The 22,419-nt window shown below is 42.9% G+C and overlaps 1 protein-coding gene across 1 annotated transcript in view; it reads left to right on the top strand.

The window, feature by feature from the left end:
• Window positions 1-22,419, top strand: part of TOP1 (DNA topoisomerase I) — a 66,377-nt gene that overhangs the window by 39,998 nt on the left and 3,960 nt on the right. The window contains exons 6-17 of the mRNA XM_071572751.1: window positions 2,228-2,323; window positions 5,236-5,311; window positions 6,230-6,327; window positions 10,655-10,770; window positions 14,001-14,122; window positions 14,813-14,935; window positions 16,298-16,485; window positions 17,111-17,255; window positions 18,289-18,432; window positions 19,459-19,644; window positions 21,195-21,263; window positions 21,816-21,930. Coding sequence (XP_071428852.1) covers window positions 2,228-2,323; window positions 5,236-5,311; window positions 6,230-6,327; window positions 10,655-10,770; window positions 14,001-14,122; window positions 14,813-14,935; window positions 16,298-16,485; window positions 17,111-17,255; window positions 18,289-18,432; window positions 19,459-19,644; window positions 21,195-21,263; window positions 21,816-21,930 — 1,478 coding nt within the window. The remainder of the gene's footprint in view (window positions 1-2,227; window positions 2,324-5,235; window positions 5,312-6,229; window positions 6,328-10,654; window positions 10,771-14,000; window positions 14,123-14,812; window positions 14,936-16,297; window positions 16,486-17,110; window positions 17,256-18,288; window positions 18,433-19,458; window positions 19,645-21,194; window positions 21,264-21,815; window positions 21,931-22,419) is intronic.

Below are 22,419 nucleotides of genomic sequence, written 5' to 3'. Positions count from 1 at the left end.
TTTAATTCCTGCTAGCAGCAGTCTCCTGGAGTTCAGTGTTCTATCAGTCATTATTAAGTAATTCTAGTAAAAACCTGAGGTAAGTAAAAGATAGAAAAGTACCTTTTTCTTAATAGTTGACTAAGACCTTTGTGGCTTGTTTAAATTCTGTCATTGGTTATTTTGAAGGTGCTAAATCCAGTCCACTGACTTTTATTGGAGGTCATTGGGGTGGTGGATGGAGACATCCATATCTGCTAGTCAGGAAAAGCTTTCAGTTCTGTGTCCAGTTTTATGAATCAGTTAAAAAATTCAACACAAACTCTTTCCAGTCTTAGCATGTTCCCTGGATGTAGAGAGGCTGGGAGAAGACACTTGTCTGGTCCAAGCCTGTTAGTTATTCTTTGCATTTTGAATGTGCCCTTTTGACACGAGTTCCTCCATCTGTTTCGTTTCCCTGCTCCTGTTTAAAAATCCAAACGCAGGAGCTGGGCTTGGTGCAGGGAAGAGGCGCCATCTCCAGGCCCTTTGGGGGATACTCTGGAACTAGCATGTGATGATATTTAGGTGTTTCATGGTGTAGCAGACAGTTAATGGCTTTCTAGCCTCTGCTGTTCAGCAGAATTGCATGATGTGCCACTGTCATCGGGGACATTGGATGTTCCCTTATCAAGGTAACTGGACCCTCTTTAGGTCCAAGAGTAATTTTTCATGTGTTTGAGAAGAGCCAGGAGGAGCCATCACAATTGTGCCTTCTTCAGGGCCAAATGCTGGCTAAGAGTAAAGTATTTATTTCCTTTTTTTCCTGCCGAAATGGTTCTTTTACAAGTTCTCCAGAGAAAAATGTCCTCAGTCAGATGGGTTTGATTTTCTTCCTTAAAACTTGGTGTGGTGAACAATGTTACAGTCTTGGAAACAATGCAAGTCAAGGTTCAGACAGGTCATGCAGCTCCTTTCCTTTCATAGAACTTTATTCCCCCTGTTACAAAATGTTGCGAAATATTTCAGTATTAAAATAGAACAGATAAAATTCCTGGCAGCTTCACACACAGTAGTTGCACGGTTCTGCCTGGAAGGGAGAATACGTTAAATGGGACATACACCTCTTTTTCCATAGATGTTTTGCAACTGTCTACATGCTGCAGACTTGTGTCTTAGTTAATTATAGGCAATGCAGCAGAAATGGTTTCTGAGAGCAGTGTGTGTTTGTCTCCCCTGAGCTGCATCTTCCAGCACTGCAGTGGCTTTAGAGCTGTGAAGGAGCAAACTGCCTTGTTCTGCTTCATGGACACATTGCCAGCTAACATGAAACTCCAGAATGTCTCTGGCTGACTGAGGCCTACGAAGCTGAAAGCTGCTTTTTTTCTCTCCCACTCCATCCAATTGCACAATCTGCGTGTTGACGTGGAAGCTGAGTCAATTTGATATAGAAATTGCTGATGGAACATGAATAAAGAGGCCCAAGATGGCACTAAGTGCTTCAAAATGTAATTTTGGACTCTTTGAGACATCTTTTTCTTTATGAAGATCAGTGAAATCCTTCTGTGAAATTTAGAAATAATGAGTTTGTTTAAAGGAATAGCCTCTCTTGCACTCATACTCTATTTTTTTTTCTTATTTTACTAATGTCTTGAGGCATTGTGGCTGAAAACATTGAGCCTAAGTTTGTGGTCTGTTGAAAGGGACAGGATTGTTTGCTTCCTGCAGTTTGGACAGTAAAAAGAGACTGATCCATTTAACTTTGCCAAATCTTTGTTTCCTTTTCTGCTTTTCACATGCCTCAGTGTTTAGTTGGCAGAATATTCTAGGGAGTAGCTTTCAAATCTTTGTTTAGTTGGTAATATTTTTCTCTCTCTTAGAAGGCTCAGTAAAGATACCGAGTTGAAACTAAGTAACGTCCTGTATTTGACTGCACACAAGCATTTCAGTTTGAAGTATATCTGAAAGTACTGGAAGCCACAGTTGTTTTTACTGCCTCAAAGAAACAATGTGAACTCTTAGCTCTGGAAATTGATCTTGATGTTCCTTGAGAAATGGCAAATATATAGACATTGAATGACTCTCTTTACACTGTCTGAGTGTTCAGAGAATGACACACCTCATGTTTTTGAGGTCTTAGGATGGTAGCACATTCCATGGAAGACATGCCTGTTTTGCAGATGCTTATTTCTTAAAACTGAGTTGTTGATGGTTTCCAAGAAAGATCCTCTTTGAAGTTAGAACCATGTTTTTTTGCTTCTTTCTGTAGTCCACCACGCATTAAAGATGAACCAGATGATGATGGGTTTTATGTGTCTCCAAAAGAGGACTCCAAACCCCTGAAGAGACCTCGAGAAGATGATGAGTAAGTGTCATGGGTGCTGGTGACTTGGATGTTTGCCTTTAGCTTTAATAAGAGAACATTGAGGGAGCAGGTGGGATTTCAGGTCATCAACACAAAGTTGTTCAGATGGCTGACTGGAGGTCTGAGACCACACTCCTTATGCTGTTAGAAGTTCTCTGAGTGGGGCAAGGATAGTATTCGTGGTGTGCAAGGCAAAATGCTTCTGCAGATGGTGCTGGGAAATGTTTCAGAACTAGTAAATAAAAAAGAAAAAACCCAGAAGGCAGATAAAGATAACAATGAAGATTGTAAAACAGAAACGTGAGCAAGTGAGGTATCCATGTGGGTAAGTGGCTTCAGTGGTTTCTGCTGGGCGAGGAAATGACTGCACAGGAGGCAGAAAATGCACTGTCAGCCTGTTTGGAGGCAGGGGGAGGTTTGCCTGCACTGCTTAGCATGGTTCGCCTGGAGTCTGAATATGTCGTGGGTTATGCTGAGTGGTGTTGTCTCTAACTCAAAAGAAAAGCACACATGACGTTTGCCTGATGCAGGAATCTCCCCAGTAATGTACAAGCCCAATTAGATCTTGCTGTGATCTATCACTGTCCATCCAGCTCTTCAGGTAGTTTGACCTTATTAGCAGTCAGGAGTTAAAAGGGTGGGAAGGTTTTAACCATGGTGGCATTCTGTCCCTATGCAGTGTGTCTCAGTCTCCAAGAGAGATGGGTGGGATCTTCTCTTTTGTGTAATCATTTGCTGCCTTCTGTTAGGTTTGTGTGTCCTCCCATCTCTTATCTGCAATGGAAAGATGAAGAATTGGGGTGGCTCTGTGCATTGAGGAGTGTTTTGGCTGTACAGGGCTCGAGCACAGTGACAATAAGGTCAAGTGCCTATGGGTGAGAATCAGGGGGAAGGCTGGTAAGGCAGATATCCTGGTGGGAGTCTGTTGTAGACCACTCAACCAGGATGAAGAAATGGATGAACTACTCTATAAGCAGCTGGCTGATGTTTCATGGTCACCAGCTCTTGTGGGAGACTTTGGGCTGCTGGATATCTGCTGGAAACTCAACACAGCAGAGAGGAGCCAGGCTAGGAGGTTTCTGGAGTGTGTGGAAGAGAACTTCTTGTTGCAGCTGGTAAGAAAGCCTACCAGAGGTGAGGCCCTGCTAGACCTGCTGATTACAGAGAAGGGCAGGTTGGAGATGGGGTGATCGGAGCCACCTTGGGCACAGGGGCCACGATATGATGGAGTTTTCTATACTTGAAGGAGGGGCCTCAACAGAACCTGGATTTCTGGAAGGTGGACTTTGGCCTGTTCAGGAGGCTGATTTAGACAGTATCTTGGGAAACAGCCCTTAAAAACAAAGGTCCCAAGAAGACTGGGCATTTAAGAAAGAAATTTTGAAGGCTCAGGAGCAGCCTGTGCCTAAAGATGAGCCAGTGGGGATGATCACTGGGCTGTCTGGGCAGGAGATTTGCAAGAACTTGGGGAAAAAAGAGGATGTATCACCTTTGGAAAAAGAGTCAGGCCATTCAGGAAGTGGATTAAGGACATGCTAAAGGCTGTCATAAGGTCATATAGAGAGAAAATGAGAGAGATAAAAGCTCAGTTAGAACTTAATGTGGTTACTTCTGTAAAGGATAAGTGTTTTCATAAATACATTAATAACAAAAGGAGGGCCAAGGAAAACCTCCATTCTTTATTGGATATGAGGGGGAATATAGTCACCAAGAAAGAGGAAAGGCTGAGGTACTTAACACCTTCTTTGCTTAAGTCTTTAGCGGTAAGACAAGGTATCCTCAGGAGAACTGACCCCCTCATTGGAGGACATGGACAGGGAGCAGAATGGGCGCCCTGTAGTTAAGGCAGACATAGTGACCAGCTGAGCCACTTAGATGCTCACAAATCTGTGGGACTGGATGGGATTCATCCAAGGGTGCTGAGGGAGCTGGTGAAAGAGGTCTCCAAGCCCCTCTCCATCATTTATCATCAGTCCTGGGTAACTACAGGCCTGTCAGCCTGACGCTCAGTTCACAAATGACATTGAGGTGCTGGAGCATGTCCAGAGAAGGGCAGTGGAGCTGGTGAAGGGTCTGGAGCACAAGTCCTGTGAGGAGCAGCTGAGGGAGCTGGAGTTGTTTAGCTGGAGAAGAGGAGGCTCAGCGGGGACCTTCTCACTCCCTACAAGTCTCTGACAGGAGGTTGTAGCCAGGTGGGGGTCGGGCTCTGCTCCCAGGCAACAAGTGACTGGATGAGAAGACATAGTATTAAGCTGTGCCAGGGAAAGTGTAGGTTGGACATCGGGAAATTTCTTCACAGAAAGGGGGATTAGTCATTGGAAGGGGCTGTCCAGAGAGGTGGTGGAGTCACGGTCCCTGGAGTTGTTTAAGGAAAGACAGGACATGGTACTCAGTGCCGTGGTCTGGTTCAATCATTGTTGGATTTGATGATCTCAGAAGTCTTTTCCAATCTAATTAAAATTAGGTTGTGATTCTGTTATTATGTAATTTGCCAGTAGTCAATTTTGCTGTTGTTTGAACTCATGGGGGATGCCACAAGTGAGCCTTGTGGGCAGATCCCAGACTGATGATGAAAAGGAGCTGGGATAGAACATGCCATTAAGGTGTTACCCATTTATCCCATCCCATGCAATCACTGGGTGCCTGCTAATGCTTTTGAATTGGTTCTTCATCGCAGAAGGTGTTTGCTTCAGCAGTCTGAAACTTATGGAGAGGAAATGACAGCAAAAGCTTATGGATTTTAGGTTTTTTAGGCTGTTGTGCTGAATGGGGATTACTGAGTCTTCTTTAGAAATTTAACATGCCAGAAATACTGCAAACCTTTGCACACAAACTTTGTGTATGTGTGACTTCTCTTTATTATTTTTACTGGAAAATTGATGGCTTTTGTCAGCAAGTGTTTTTGTTCTTAGTGCTGACTACAAACCCAAGAAAATCAAAACAGAAGACATCAAGAAAGCAAAGAAAAGGAAACAAGAGGAAGAAGAGGTAATATGAAAGATGAGTTTATGATTTGTGTAGAATTCTACAGATCAGGATAAATCTGATTTTGTCTGGGACAGCTGCATGTAGTAGATCCCCACCTAAGGTGCAGATGAACTTAACCTGAGCTGTCCTGTACAAAAAGTCAGGGAAACTGTTTCTTACTCCTGAAACAATGGATGGAGAAGATGCCTCCAGGTCATGAATTTCCAGCCTATTCCAGGCAATCCACAGTACTTCTGGTAAGGAGCTGTCAGAGGGCAGAGGAGCCTCCCTACCAACGTGGTGATTGCACATACAGATGTGGCACAGTTCAGAGGCAGAGGAGATGAAACAGAGATTAGAAGGATGCATAAAGATTTTAGATGGAACCTAGGGTGCAAATTTCTTTGGAGAGGGACTTGAAAAAGACAGATTAGCCATCATGTGAGACATGCAAACTGCATTCCACACCTAGCAGACACCCCTGTGAGACCCATGTTGGAGGCAGCTCCTGGCACCTTTCCTTCAAAGGAGGTGTCTCTACTCTGAGCATACACCAGTATAATCCCAGAAGTCACCTCACAGTGGTGTTTGTGTTCTGTGGCATTTGCCAGACCAGACACACCAGTGCAGGGGGAGGTTCTGTAGCTGAGCAGTTGTGTTACCATGGCCCAGACTTGCCCCTTTTCAGGTGAGACAGAATAACTGGTTGTGTGCACTTAGCATGTCCCAAGTGTAAAGTAAAAGAATTTGGCTTAAAACTGAAGAGGAACCATTAGCAGACTGACTTAATGGGCTAATCTAAGAGCACATTTATGCAGTGAAGCCACAGGAATTTAGTTCTTATGTAGCCCAAGAGACAGTCTTCTGGTTTTAAGAAATCTTTTCAGGGAGCAGGGAAAAGATAGTAGCTTGTACTAACAGATTCTTACTGATTTGCAGGACAGCAAAGCAAAGAAAGCTAAAAGCAAAGATAAGAAAATCCCTGAAGCAGACAAGAGAAAGAAGCCGAAAAAAGAAGAGGAGCAAAAATGGAAATGGTAACTATATGTCAGTGCTGTAGGCTCCCCTTTGCACCTGCACTTCCCTGTACCTCCCATGCTGGCTGAGTAAGCACATCTGGCTTTCTCTTCTGTTGATTCATGAGGATTTGTTCTGAATAATTGGCTTACTTTCTGTTAAGCTCCAAATAAATATCTCATTCACAATGTTCATCCTCTGAAGCAGAAGTGAAGTACCTTTTTTGATGTCCCTAAAAGCGGAAAAAAGTTTTTTGTGGGGTTGTTCATGGGGTTTTTTCCCTATCTGTGTCATATAGAAGCTCCCTATAATGATCAGATACCAATATTCTTGTGCCCATAACCTACTCCGTGCTGAGACACTTCAGAGCAGTATAAAACCTTGTAGGCTTGGGGGTGTCAGCTGGAATGTATTAATAGGTGCTGATGTATTAATTAGTACTCTAGTAGAATTTATCTGTGTTATATAGAGATCCAGCATGAGAGAGTGTCCACCTTTTCATTCTAGCTGGGTGTCAACTGTGCCTCAAAACTGTTCCTGCCTCTGGCACAAAAATGAAATTTGGTCAAGTGACCAGTTAAGCTCAGGCTGTTTGGCAAATGAATTCTGAAAATAAGTTTTAAATGGAAAACACTTCCAGTTTTGCCCAGGATCCTAAAGTAACATTACTGAAGTTGTGCTTCCACCCACTCTTAATTTTTTTAGAACCTTTTTTTAAATAAATCTGAACTTTGTGGTTCATTTGGAAAACAGACCTGTGCTGCATCACTAGTGCTCTCTGTAAGAAACCTGCTGGACTTTTTAAAATTCTCTGTAGTAATTGAAGCTATTACTGCTTGATTTGAGGAGCTATTACTTGTGTGTTTTGAAGTTTCAGCCACAGTACTTCCTTCAGTTTAATGCACATGTAGTTCCAAAAGCATATGTGTTTTCTGCACTCCTGTATTGTATTTGTATGACCTTTCAGGGATAATGTTTCCATGAGCATTTTCTTTTCTCAGATCATCTGGCTATTTTTAATAGATCTATAGTGTTGGGAAACATCTTTGCAATCTTCAATCCTTTCAGGTTCAGTCTTTTACCCCTTTATTGTCACTCTTATCAATTCATCTTTTAAAAAGAAAAACTCTTGTGGTGTTTATAGTCTTTGCATATTTCTCTTTGATTGTCAAGCTTCTTCAGAACATCAGCACTTGGATCTTTTTTATACTTGTATGCTCCCTTAGAAATTCGGGTTTCAAGTTCCTTCCCCAAAACTGCCCGGTTTGTTTTTTATCCTGAGCAATCTGCTTTTTTCTCAGTCCCTTTGACAGCATATTTTTAACGTGCTTTAACATTTAACAAACAATAGGAACATGAAGCAATAGGAAGCTACAGAAGGTCTCTGCAAGCCTTAATGATCTGTTGTCTTTTTGGCTTTGTCTCAGCTGCCCTTGCTGGTTCTGTCTAACTTAATATTTCTGTTACCACAGCTCTGTTTTATTGTATCTGTATCCTTGAGCAGCAGACCTTTACTGGAAAGCTGTGCTGTTCTCCCCTCACCTGCCCGGGAGCTGTGTTATGCTCTGCAGTTTGTGCTTTCTGCTGAGGAAAACTGCCTTGGAAAGCATGTTTTGCAAAATTTGGCACTATGTAGCTGCATCCTTCTGCTGATGCTCCTGCCATCCATCTGCAGCTCTGTATAGTGTGTCTTTGCTGGACAGGGTTTCATCTGCACTTCAGTTGTGTCTCTTAAGGGCCTTTTATGTTCCATCTGAGTCAATTTTCTGAACGTCTGATACCTTTTTTTGGCTGTTTCCTCAAGAGCTTGCTGCCTTGAGCATTTTCGTCCTCTCTTCTGTGAATACTTGATGCAAGACATGCCCAAGGCCTTTCCCTCATTCATCACCATGTGGGAGCTCTTTCAGAGGTCATTTTCACACCCCGTCAGCGTGTGAAGAATATGTGATCCAGAAGTGCACCTTATGAGCACTTCTCCCACCTTGAGTAACAGCAAGTTCATTTCCTTGAAATAACATATCCCTGAGGTGTATTCTGGTTTTTTTCCTAAGAATCGTCTCTCTTCATTCCACTTGAACAATCATCCCCAGCTCTACCTTGCTGAGCCACCCTGGCATTCTTAGACAGGTTTGATATGGAATTTAATCAAGGAACCTGTGTGAGTGATTAGCACAGTTGTTGCTGAAATTAACAGCAGTAAGGCAGCTTTTCTAAGAGGCAGCATTCTCCTTGCTCCCACAAAATCATTTGTGCAATGTTGCTTCAGAACCAGAACCTGCCATGGGCAGTGGTCCTGTAATGCTTTTTTTGTTTGAAACCAAAGAAAGATGAAAAATTGGCTAAACTCGAGAGGTTCACTTTGACCTTTTGTCCCATGGTTATGTATGAGGTTTAGGAAGGTTGAGTTAGGATTGGAAATGGTTTGTGATCTTTTTGTGGTGCACTTTCTGGTTGTTTTGGACTTAGAAACCACCCTATGTATCCCATTTGTAGACTTCTCAAAAGGCACAGTGTGCTTCAGCTGTCTGTTCAAACTGCTGCCTTTCTAGTACTCCTTTTGCATGTGTCCTTCATAAAAGAACAGGAAAGGATAGAGGTACAGAATTTCTCATCAAGTAAATACCAGAGGAATAAATTTTAAAAAGCAAGAATGACAAACTTGTCCTGAAAGGTGGTAACTACTGTAAATGATCCCCTTATTTTGTTCTCACTGGAATAAGCTTATTCTGACTGGGAGTAAAGGCAAATGGTTTAGATGTATTTTGCTTAAAGGAGCTTCTGAGTGGAAGAACCTAGGCCTTTGTTTGACAAAATGTTTAGATTGGTACCTTCTAATTCATTAAAAAAGTATAAAAAAACTCAACATAACAATCATTAAGAATGTAAATATTTAGAATCTGTGTCAATATTGCTTTCATATATCAGCATAGTTTACTCAAGCCTTCTTCCCAGCCAGGGTCTGAACTCTAAAATGCAGTTCAGTGCTGATAGCTGGAACTGGGCACTTTGCTGTTAAAGATATTGCTGTGCTTCTAGAAAAAGTCAGGTCCAGTGCTGTGGCCAAAAATGGTACCTTTCTAACTATAACCAACTGCTGTGTGCCATACAATTGCTGTTCCTAAATTATTGATGCACAGACACCAGTGAAGCATTTTGAGTGTCTTCTGACAGAAACTCTTGTCTCTGTACAGTGTTTATCTTCTGTGCAGTGACTTTTATCTCAGTAGGGATGAAGCAATCTGTATTTGTGCATCACAGCTCCTGAGAGGCAGGTGGTACCTGCACATCCTTCCTCAGCTGCTGTGGCACCTGAAATGGGACTGCTGCTTCATAGGGCTGACATTAGATGGAAGCTTAAACTCTTTTTTTTTATTGTCATGGCTGCTCAACAAAGTTGTCTGGGCAATTCAGAGACTGAAAGCTGTGCAGGTTAATGTTCTTCCAGTTGGTTGATCACTAAGGTGAAATAAACTTTCCCAGCAGGCAATCCTATGCCAGCAGCATGTAGCAATAATGGGGTAATCATGAAAGGAGCAGGGAGGGGAGGAGTGTGGAGTCAGTGGCTTGGGAACTGGGAGCTGGAGGGAGGATACTGGCCTTGTGGGACCCTTTTCTCTGCAGGTGAGTTGCTGACCCTGTTCAGTTGGAATGTGGGATTGATGGTGCACACCTTGCTGTGTTGTGGTATCAAAAGAATGATTTGAAAAGTGTTTTTGTAGAGATTCTTTAAGGCAAATGTGCAGTTTCCAGTGCTGCTCTGTTCTTCTTCAAGTGTGCTTTCCTTACCCAGAGAACTGGAGTGAATTTAAAATAACAGAGCAGGTTTTAGTCTTTCTTGTCCAAGCAGCTTTGTTCTCATTTAGGTCATAAATGAACATCTGTTTCTTTATCTCTGCCCTTAATGGCATATTGTCCACATCTGAAAGCAGCTGCATAATATACCACAATTGTTTGACTTTGCTGAGCAGGCATCCTGGTCCTGATGTTAGATCACAGCTGACTCTAATTTGGCATGATCCCAGCTGCTTTATAGGGCTGAATTCTTCATTTTCTTAAGATCTAAGCATTTTCAGCTGTGTGATTTTGGGAGAAGAGGAGCAAGTGTGAGGTGAGGAATATGGTGTCATCAGGTAACCTGTGACCTAAGGTGTTCTCTTCATGTACATGTGCTTTTTGGGGAAAAAAAGGAATTAAATGGTGACATTGCACTGAGTATTTGGTTTTGGTCTGTACCCAGCAAAGCAGTGATTGCCTGCTGATTTTCTGTAGCATACTCTCATATCCACACAGTAATAAAATGAAGATTAGGAGCTTAAAATTGTATTGGTTCATATTTCTCTCTTGAAGGTGGGAAGAAGAGCGTTACCCTGAAGGCATTAAATGGAAGTTCCTAGAGCACAAAGGTCCTGTATTTGCTCCACCATATGAACCTCTGCCTGAAAATGTCAAGTTTTATTATGATGGTGAGTTAATCTGTGTTTCTACTTTCTAGGAAGCGATATAAACATCTCGGGGTATTGTGGCATTCCTCTGGGGACTGAAGGGCTGAGGAGGTGGTTTTGTTTTAGTGGTTTGCTTGAAAGCAGCTCCTCAGCAGCAAAGTAAAGGAACAGTCTGTGGAAGTAAAGTGAACCTGCTGAATTCTACTCACTGAGGTGACATAGGGATGAACTTATTCTCACTCCCTTATGGTGGTGAATCTCTGAGGTCACTCACCAGAATGAGAGTGTCTGATGCCTCAGAGTAGCAGTGTCTGAGCAGTGGAGTATGTAATTGTAGCTGCCTCATCACTGGTCACCTTGAGGCTTGCTCTGTTTTCTTTAACCTTAAGAATTGCAGCTTCCATCATCTGTGATGAAATTCATGATCATTTTGTGGCATGAACAGAGTAAAAGACAATTGAATTTGGATACAGATGATTAGGATCTTATAGGAATGAATGGGATGACCCTGGCCTCAAGGACACAGCCCTCTGGTGTAAGTCATGGTCCCACTCCCTAACCATTGCGTGTGGTAGAACTAATTGATGTGGAATTCTAATATCCTGGGCTGACTGGTTGTTAGAGGCTCACATGGAAAGGATTATATGATGTGATGCCTGCTGGAGCCTGGACTTCATGACCCGTGTGTTTCCTTTTAGTCCTGTGATCATGTTAAATGAAGGATCAAATTAACCCAGGATTGAATTAAGTGGGAGGTATTTGAATGGATGAAAATGTAATTTTTGGTGAAGGGGACATCTGCACATGGAACTTTTCCAGGAGCAACGTGCTGTTTTCATGTGATGTGACACGGTGTTTTTAAATACAGAGGAATAGGTGACATCATTTTCAGCAGCAGTGTAGGGAAATAAACATACTGCAGCCTATTAAGGACCAACTCCAAGGAAGTGGCACAATGATCAAGGATGTCTGCAGCCTTCTTTCTTAGGGTTTGATAAGAACTTAATGCAAAGTTGGAATTTGTTTTTTCCTCTGTTGAAAAATGCATGATGTCTCCCCTGCTGTCGAGAAGGGGAGGGGCAGACTGCACTGTAGCTATCCCTTGGTGCAGACAGCAATAAGCTCCTCGTCTGTCTAGCCATCTATTTCATGGAACCTCTGCAGGGATTTTTGTAACCTCTACCTCTGTCATTGCAGAAATTCATCAAAAAGCTCAACAGTCATGGGGTGGGCAGGGGGTAGTCTGGCAGATAAAGACATCACATAAAGTCTTCCTTGAGAAACTAGACAAAAATCAGATGTCTAATTTGCCCAGCAGCTGCTGAGAGCTGCTGTCTGTGCTCACAAGGCATTGTCTGATTTCAAGATGATCCCAGGGTGATTTGTAGGGCCAAATAATGAAGCTGTGGCTGTGGGCTCACACTGGAGGAATCTGTCCCTGGCCTTGGAGGCACTTGTTTTCATCTCATGCAACGACTGCTGGGGCTGTTGTTACTGCCTACAATACTGACTCGGGGAAGGAGCTTCAAATGCCAAAGCCACCTTTTTTGAGTGACTGGGTTAACAAGCTCATAGCCCAGAGGTGGCTCCAACTTGCATATTTTTCTTTAGATGGGGCAAAATAAAGAGTGTAGGTGGTGGCAGCTGTATTTCAGTCATGGCCATGTGGTCTCTTCTGCTCCTCATATCCCCTGATTGCCCTCTGGTCTGCAGTTTAATACACCTCTGGAATAAATCCCTTTTTTCCTCAAATGTCCAGCTGTGTTACTGAGAGTCTTCTCAAACCTGTGTAAAAAAGAGGCAGTTGAGTCCAATGAAATATATCCTAAAGTAATTAGATAAAGGTGACTGAGCCCTCAGCTATTTGGGAAAAATATCATACACTTTAGCCCCATGACATGTTACTAACTCAATAGCCTCTCTCAAACTAAAATTTCGGCCTGGAAAAAGAGCTTCCCTTGCTTCTCTCCCTTCCCCCATTTCCTGTTATAAGCAAACAAATGTGGTATTTTAGGTTACAGCTCAAAAATTGGCAGAGTTACTGTTGGTTTAATTTAATTGTGGAATATTCTCACATCATTGGAAGGACCTTTTGCTAAGTCCTGTTTTACGAGGGTTTATAGATCTTAAGGCTTTATAGCTGACTCCCATGCTTTAATTTTGGAGATGATGCAATTTTTGAAAATATGTAGTAAACCAAAGCCTGGTGGTTTTTTTCCAAGAGTGTAGACTGAACATTTTCTTGTGTTCACTTTTGTGCAGTAAAATGGTTGTTAAAAAATCCCCAGGTATTGACTGCCTGCCAGCCCATTGGAACTTTAAATATTTCTCACAACTAGCTGGAGATGTGAGCTGCATGCAAAACCCTTTACAAGGGGTCCCTGGCACCCCATGTTTCATCAGGAATGTGATCTGGACCAGAAAGATGCTCAATAGAAATGTTAGATGTCGAATCCGCAGCCTCAGTGTTGCAGCAGCCCCTTTTCCCTTGTGTTTTGGTCTTCCCTTGCAGAAATTTCACTTTGTGCTGCAGTCGTGCAGAGGAGCTGAAATGTGACCCCTCCGTTCTCCGACAGCTCAATCTTTCTTAAAAATGACTGGCTTTTGAGCCTGATTTGGAGATGCAGGAGTGCGTTCCCACAGCTGAGGGAACAATTAGCAGAATCTTGACACATTTCCCTGCAGTGAAGGAGGGTTCAATATTTGGCATTGCTTTCCAGCCTGTTTGTAAGGGCTCTTCCTGCCTAGAAATAGCTAAAGGCTGGAAAGGGGTGTTCCAAGGCAGAGACTCTCCGTGGGTTGAAGGGGAATACAGGGACTGTATTTCCCATATGTCTGAGTGCCAGAATGTGGAATTTAATAAAATCCCTGGCCTGTTTGACTTCAAACAGCAGCATCTCCCCAGGAGTGTACCCAGCACAGAGGTGGCTCAGCAGAGGGTTTCCTGCAAACAGGCCTTTTCCCCTTCCTGCTGCCCTGCACCTCGGACTTGTCTCACATCAGATTGCTGTTGCTTTTTTTTAGTGTTTAAATTCCAGAGGAAACTTTTTTCAAAATGTTTGTGATGAAAGTCAAGCAATTGTGCTCCTCTGTTTCCTTTGTCCATTCAATTTGCTTGCTGTATTATGTAACATTTTTAAGAAAAACTTCTCTGTGGCAAAAATATAATCCTTTCAGTTAGTTACTGTGGCCTCTTTCTGGCTTCGATTCCTGTTTACCATTTTCTTTAAAAAGAAAACCTTTCTTTGTAGGTAAAGTCATGAAGCTGAGTACCAAAGCAGAAGAAGTTGCCACATTCTTTGCAAAAATGCTTGATCATGAGTACACTACAAAGGAGATCTTCAGGAAAAACTTCTTCAAGGACTGGAGGAAGGTATGCTTGTTCCTGCCTGCAGTGACTGCAGACATGGCCAGTGTCTCCTCAGCACTGGGCAGTAAAGGGGGATTTCTGGTCCATGCACACAAAAGTTACCTTGAGGCAACTAAAGGCTGCCTCAGATCTTAGCTGTGAAATTTTCCATTTATCCTGTAGTTTCACCTATAATAAATATCTTCCTAAACCAATGAAGTCAGGCTTCTCCAAACCAAATATGTCTGGCGTAGCATGATGGGGTGTAGCAGATCTGACTGTTCAGTGCCTTGTGGAAGAGCCAGCTTTATAATAAGGAAACACCTTCTAAAGACCTAAAACTCAGAACTTCAGCTCAGTCATCAGCCATGAGAGCAAACCTTTAGATCAGTTTGATGCTCTTTCTTTGGTTGGGTGTCTGGGTTATTCTCTGAATCCCTCAGCAGTTCCAGCCATTGTTGGATGTGAGAGAGCTTTGGAAAGTGGTGCAGCATTACCCAACACTTACGGAGAGTCCAAAGGCTCTGCTTCTTGCCCTTTCCTTTTTGACCTCAGCTGGAGTGAACCTGTGCAAGAATTTGGGGATTCTTGAGGGGGATTATTGTGAGAACATGTCTGTTGGTCCTGCTTAGGCTGCCTGGGGTACAGACAGCTCTGCTATGGATGAGACCTCACTATGTATGAAAACTTAAAGCACTGCTTTCTTTCTCCAAGGAAATGACCTCTGAAGAGAAGAGCACTATCACCAGCCTCAGCAAGTGTGATTTCACCCACATGAGCCAATATTTCAAAGCTCAGTCGGAAGCCAGGAAACAGATGTCCAAGGAGGAGAAACAGGTACCTGAGGGAGTTCTAGGAGACTTCGTGATTCTTAGCTGGCTTATAAACATCTTTGTGTACTCATTCTTCTGCCTGCCTTGCTGTTCATACATCAGATTATGGCTTTCATGTTAACGTAGGAGTCTGTGCTGTGCACCTCAGGTGGAGCAGAGGACTGTGTTTACAGCTGAATCTTCATCCTGACTTGAAATGATACTGATAGGGCTGATCCTGCTTAGGAAAATAAAGTTAAGTAAGTCACTGCTTAAGTAAAGTAACTGCATAAGTAAATAAGGAGAATCCGAGCTGCTGCCTCCATGGGTTCACTCGTCCCTGGACAATAAAGAGCAGTGAATACTCAGTTAAGGATAGATAAGGATGGTAGAAGAGATGAAGCAATGCCATTAGTGAATAAAATGAGAGAAGAAATCTTAAGCATCAGTTAATGCTGTTTTTTTAATAAAAAATTAACTTTATTATCCACTAGCATGGCTATAGTAGCTTGTAGGGAGAGAATTACTACCTTTGGCAATACTCTAGTAGTTTTCCTTTGAATGAGGGGCCTGGAAGCTTGAAATTACGGCCTTTGGGGTCAGAGGGATCCCACCAAAATAGAGAGCCCATGTCTTACTGCTGTTTCCACTTGATAAATACGTGTTAGCCCTTCAGTTCCTGTAGTTGGGAGCTCTTACAATGGAGCAGAAGTGGCTTTTTCTGTTAGTTTCTTAGCTGGTGCAGCAGTGCTGTCTATAGGTCAGATGTTTTATTTTGAGCTGCAATGTTTTTATTTTTCCTTCTATATAATTGGAGTTCAGGCACAGAAGTATGCAGTGAAATCTCAGCACATTCTTTCCTAGGAGACTGTGTTCTGCTTATGAGACCATTTGCTGACACAGGCTTGACATGTAGCAGCCTGGAGACATTCCTTTGCCTGCTTTCCAATGCACAGTTCAGATACAGGAATCTTTTATACATAGAGTTTTTATACATAAACAACAAGATGTAAAGTCTGATGGATGCCAAATGCTAAATATAGAATATAAAGCAGCATTGCTGTGCTGTAGCTGCCCTTGTAGCTGCGATATGTGGGTAGAGGAACGTGCCTCTGTTCTGCAGAGTTCTAGCTGCCTTCATCAGCACTCATCTCAAATAGAAGTTTTCAGAGAGTTTTCACACATTCTTTCCCTTTTTCCAGTTTGTTTGTGCTGCTTCCCTTTTATTAATGCTTTTCTGGCCAGTCTGGGACACTTGCCATGATGAGGATCTGATTTTGGGTTGTGTCTTCAGCATTAGTGTGGTGCAAATATAAAAATGTTTTAAGGTTTGACATTTAAAGATGTGCGTGGTGCCTTAACCATCTTTCCTTTTGGCTTTTTCCAGAAAATCAAAGAGGAGAACGAGCGGCTATTGAAGGATTATGGTTACTGTGTGATGGACAACCACAAGGAGAGGATTGCCAACTTCAAGATTGAGCCACCAGGTCTCTTCCGAGGTCGTGGGAACCATCCCAAAATGGGCATGTTGAAGAGACGCATCATGCCAGAAGACATCATCATCAACTGCAGCAAGTGAGCACTGCATGCCTCACACCTTGGCTTTGCTTCCAGACAGGAGAGCTTATGTTTTAAAACCCTATCTGGGCTGATACTCAAGCATGCAGAAATAGGGATGCTGCTTATCTTGTTCTTACATGGATAAGAAACTGAGTCATACAAGCAAAGACTGAACAAGGCAATCATGGGTTTCATGCAGAACTTTGTCAACATATTTTCTTCCTCACGCCTACAGCCTACATCTGCTTAAACTGTCTTTCTTGCTAGTATTTCCAGAAATTAATTTTCTCTCAGGTTGCCCTGCTTTGTCTTCCTTGACGTTGAAGGCTAAGGTTTGATGGGGTTCTCTTCAGTTTGTAATCCTGATAAGTGTCCACACAATGTGTCCACAAATAAAAGCTGGTCTTAGCAAAGTGTGTCCCACCTCTACTATCATTCTTCAGCAGGTACATATTGGTAACAGTGACATTCCTGACCTTTGACTCTATTTTGTTTCACTTGGTTTCATGCTTGTGGAGATACATACCTATGTTTCCACAGTTTCTTTCCCTGTCATTTCTTTGTGTGATGCTATTCTTTTTCTGTTTTGATGTTGGTGGGAGTTTCTTTAAATAGTTTTTATTTTCTGGTTTTTTTGTAGGGATTCTAAGATCCCTGCCCCTCCACCAGGGCACAAATGGAAGGAAGTCCGGCATGATAACAAGGTTACCTGGCTGGTGTCATGGACTGAGAACATCCAAGGCTCTATCAAATACATCATGTTGAACCCTAGCTCAAGAATTAAGGTAAAAGTCTAGTTAAAAATAAAAAGCCAAAATCTTCTGGGTCATCTCTCCAAAAAACAAATGTAGCTCTTGGTTAGGAAAGAGAGAGGAGGTAAAGCTGCCTTGCTATGTCATCCTACAGGGATTGAAAAGCATAAGGAAAGCTTCTGTGCTCCTGTTCCCCTTGAAAAGAGACAAGACAGTTACTGCCCAGGAGAGCAGGTGAAATCTGGAAAATGTCTCTTGCAATGCATCATTGTGCCATTCCTAGTAGGGATCCTTTAACCAGTGTGAACCTAAAAGGAAACAATTTATCCAAGAATGGACTTATTCTGGTGGATATTTTCCCTACTTTTGGCCTTAACTTCCCCTGCCTGTTCAGGTAGTGAAGTTCTAAACATGGGTTGTTAATTGATTGTAAAATTAAAAACCTGGCCAGGCTCCTGACTGAGAAGGCTGGTAAGGAGCTCATGACTGAAGGAAAACAAACCCTGCTGTGGGAGCAAATAACCAGTCAGTGGATCCAGTCCATAAAAGCAGGGATTTAAGCTCTTCTCATCAAGTCTTTTTCTAAGAGATTTTTTTCCTGGGTTGGAAACAAGGAGTTTGTCCCTCAAGTATAGGGAAAAAAAGTAAAATCTCTGTTCCTTGTGAATTTCCTGCCCTCTTTTTGCTGTGGCTTGAATATATAATAATGATGCTGAACTGTTGATGTTGCTTTTACCTTTTATGGGTGTTTAATTACACAGCTGAAGGAACATAAGTGTCATCTGAATAAAGCAGAGGAAACCATTTATATGCTGAGAGGCAGGGAAGACATATCTTTTGTGTGTCTATAGTTGCTTCCATGGAAGCATTTAATATCATGGCAGTCTGAATGACCTACAGCTGTGTGGCAGCACAGCGTGAAGCTGAGCTGCTCAGCAGCAACATCTCAGTGCTTTCATGCAGAGAGACCACTTGCACACACAGGCTTGCAAAGCTTAGAGCTGCAGATTGGAACTGGTCCTTTGCCTGCTCTCTGATGCTGACTCTATTCCAACTTTCTCTGCAGGGTGAGAAGGACTGGCAGAAGTATGAGACAGCCCGGAGGTTGAAGAAGTGTGTAGATAAAATCCGGAATCAATATCGGGAAGACTGGAAATCCAAAGAGATGAAAGTACGGCAGAGGGCTGTGGCACTGTACTTCATTGACAAGGTGAGGCTGCTTCCCCAGCACAGCCCTGCCTTTCCTGTTCCGCTGGGAATTCTTGGGAATGCTCAGTGTTTGTCTCCAAGGCAGAACTGAGCCCAGTTACTAAGGTATCCTGAGACTTCCTGGTGGGCAGACTCCCATCTACTTTTCCTTCCCAATACCTGGAATCCAGAGCAATATACTATTGTACTGAACGTGGCTATTTCAGGCAGCATTGTTTAGTTCAGGCAAAATTCACAGCCTGGTTCCAGAATCGCCCAGTTGAATTACTGGGAAGTTTGTGTGGGCCTTTTGTCTCCAGCTGTTTCAGTTTTCCTGCTGGGAGTTTCTGCTGGTTTGTCACCTCTTCAGTATGAGGTTGCAGTTGTGAGGTTTTGTAATTATGCTAATTTTTTCACCACAGCGTAAAGAAAACTGCAGTTGTGTTGATGCATTTAAAGCAACATAAAACCAATTCCCAGAGAGCTGTTCCCTGGTAACATAGGGTGTCTTGCCCAGCTAAATTAACAGGTTTTGTTCAAAATGGTTTGATCTAAACTGGGGAATTTTGATGTGAATAATTGTGGTTTCATATGAACACTGTAGATTTTTTTTTTCAAGAATTAGACATTGGTTTAGCCAGTACTGTTAAAATGCATATTTTTACACAGCCAAGTGTAGCCTCTAGATAATTTATATAACCTATATGCTATTTGAAGTGTTTTTAGTGTGCAGTGAATAAGAATATTAGAAGATGAACTGCTGAACTGTATAATTTGTTTCAAGCAGAGTTCACATGGAAGTCAGTTTGATGTAAAAAAACCCCACACTTCTGGAAATTAATTTTCTTTAATCAGAAAACTGTCTCACAGTTTGAATTACTTAATGAGCAAAAGTTGATAAAACATTTAGGCTTAAACTCTTAAAAAAAAAAGGAAATACTCTCCTCTGGACACTGTTGATTCTAGGCCAGTGTCTGAAAGTTTCCAACATCTGTGTTCTGGAAATGGTTTGAATTCCTTAACCTCTCTTATCCTGCTATCAATGTAGCTTGCCCTGAGAGCTGGTAATGAAAAAGAAGAAGGAGAGACAGCTGACACCGTGGGCTGCTGCTCCCTGAGAGTAGAGCACATCAAGCTGCATCCTGAACTGGATGGCCAGGAATACGTGGTTGAGTTTGACTTCCTCGGAAAAGACTCCATCCGATACTACAACAAAGTCCCTGTTGAGAAAAGGGTAAGGCATCTCCACAAGCACATACACAGACTGAACTGCACAGAAATGTGGCCAACACAGTTTTGATGCCAATAACAGGTTGCTTTGTCACTGGTGAGATACCCAGCCAGAAAATAAGTCTGTTAATGTTACACCTCTTTATCGTCAGTGCCAGGGAAGATGGCATGACATAGCCCAGCAGACGAGATGTTTAAACATCTTGCTGCTCTTCTCTGTGGTCTCAGTATGAAGAGTTGGCATAACATAACTATAACTGTTAGAAGAGTTTCTTGGGTCTCATTCTGGTCAGCAGAGTTGGTTTTGTCCCCTGTAGGTGGTAGAGTTTTAGGTCCATGTGACAAGGAACAGGATAAAAGATTCTGAAATACTGTCTGCCAGCACTGCTAGAGCAGCAGTTTGACTTGGGCCTTGATGATGCTCTTTTCTCTGTCACAGTTCCATGTTGGAGCTGAGCTCTCAGGGAGGGGAGGTGGGTCTTGATCTTAGGTTCTCCAGAGACTATGGAGTAGTACCTCTGGCTTTTGAACCTGGGTGTCTACCAGCCAAGACTTTTCTGTTATACCATGTCAGTTCTTCTATTTCTTTGTCATCCACCAGTTTCAAATTTGCTGTGAGCTTGGCCATGTTCCAGAATAAATCCCCATCCAGCAGTGTGAACCTGGAGAGCACTACCCAAAAAGACTTGTGTTTTTGTGGGTGTAACAGCTCTGCATCTGGCCCACAGCTCTGCAGTCAGCACAGTGTGTTAGATGCCCCATGTGTAATGCTGTGGTAATTGTAATGACAGTCAGCAGTAAATGTTGGGCTCCTGCAGAGTCAAAGAACTGAAAAAAATCAAACTATGGCTCCTCTGGAAATTAACATGTGCTGGAATTCTTACTTCCTTGTTTAAAGAAGAAAACATTTTTTTCTGTTTAAAATTATTGGTGTTGGCATCTCTTGGTGTCTCTTCAGTGCTTACAATGGGGAACTGATTATTGTGGAACTAGAAATCTTTGTATATTGGGTGTCTATAGATGAATGTGTGGTGTTGAGAAGCTGGAGATTTGGAGCGTGCAGAGCTGGGATTTGTGGTCTCTGTTATAATCAGAGATGCTTTGACTATTCTCCCTACCCCAGTGAGACTCGTTTGGGATGAAACTGTGTGAAACAATGCAGCAATGAGAAGGGCTGGTTTCTGATAGCTTGACTCCATGAGAAATGGCTGTGGGGTCTCTGTGGCTGGAGTAATTATGGAGAGAAAGGGAAAAGCAGTAGCTTTTCTTTCTCTCAAGGTCTCTTCCTCTGTTAGGTCTCCTGCAGTTTTGATCTAGGGCATGAGGATAAGGGCATTGAATGTGCAGGACTCCTTTTGCTGGAGAGGAACCTGCAACACAAGCATTGATTTGAGGGATGGGTCTTTGCCTGCTGGAAAGTAGCAGCCAGCATCGTCACTGTTCCCTGAGAACAGTTTAATTGGCTCCCTGGCAGTATTGTTTTCCATGCATCCTACTGCTGCCCAGGACTGTCTGATCTGTGTGCCTCAAGTTCCTGTTTTTCTTTTTCTGCAGGTGTTTAAGAATCTTCAGCTATTCATGGAGAACAAGCAGCCTGAGGATGACCTCTTTGACCGTCTCAATGTAAGCACATAGTTCATGGTGAGGGTGGTAGCGCACCAGGAACAGCTGCTCTGTTCCAGAAATTGTTTCAGTGGACGTTTTCTTCCAGAGCAGCCTAAAAGCACTGAGAGTCTGTCTCAGTCTGGTGTCTGTGCCCACAGGTTCCCAAAGTGATGGGCCTTGGTCCTGGTGAGCCTATGGCTCTGACCTGGAGAGGTTTTTTCAGAGTTCAGAGATGATGAATGTGTGAGGGGACAGATTTTCAGATGCAATCCCCATCTGCACACTTGCCTCTGTGGGAGCACTGTGGTGGTTCAGGCATATATAGAGTTACTGGAAACCAAACCTTCCACACTGAAGAAATCTTTTTTGGCCACTTGTGGTACTTGTAGCAAATCTAATACTTGTTGGTTCTTTGTTCACTTTTCCTGTGGTTTCAGTAATGTTGTGGCTATTCTGTTGTGGTCAGGTCTGAGCACACCAGGTTCCAGCTTTGAGCTGTGTGGTCCAGAGATTTCACAAATGCCATGGTCAATTCTAGTGCTGACTTTCATCTTCTTTCTGCTTCTTTAGACCAGTATCTTAAATAAACACCTTCAAGACCTTATGGAGGGACTGACAGCCAAGGTATTCCGTACTTACAACGCCTCCATCACGTTACAGCAGCAGCTCAAAGAGCTCACTAATCGTAAGTCTTGTCCCTGAAACTGTGAGGGGAACAGATCTTACCCTGCAATACAGACCTGACTTCCTTGCCTGAGCCACAAGTCATATATTTGTTTACCACTTCCTCATTGCATTTCTCCCAGTACAGCTGGGACCCAGCTGAGGTCTGACCAAAAAATCTGCTGCTGTTCAACCTTTTGGGGTAATTGAGCAGACCATCACTGGGGCAGGGAGGAGGTGACTTGTGTGAGCACACCAGTGTGTTCCTGCTAAGTTACGCCTGTCCTTTACCAAGTCTGTTTGCTTTCTGTTAATTGTAAGGTGCTGTAGATGTCAGTCAAGGCAGATGCAATTGTAACAGCCCCATATTTCTTAGCTACTCCTTCACAACAGCTGTGAGCACGGCTGGCTTGCACTTTGCAGCTTTACAGAGTGGGCTTGTCGATCTGTGAAGCCCAGTAGTGTCCTGAACAGTATGGTCCTGCTGTCCTCTGCTCTGGGCATGGCAGTG

This window comes from Pithys albifrons, chromosome 18, assembly GCF_047495875.1.
Source record: "Pithys albifrons albifrons isolate INPA30051 chromosome 18, PitAlb_v1, whole genome shotgun sequence".
Classification (NCBI taxonomy): Eukaryota; Metazoa; Chordata; class Aves; order Passeriformes; family Thamnophilidae; genus Pithys; species Pithys albifrons.
This window is presented reverse-complemented; position numbering and strand designations above follow the sequence as displayed.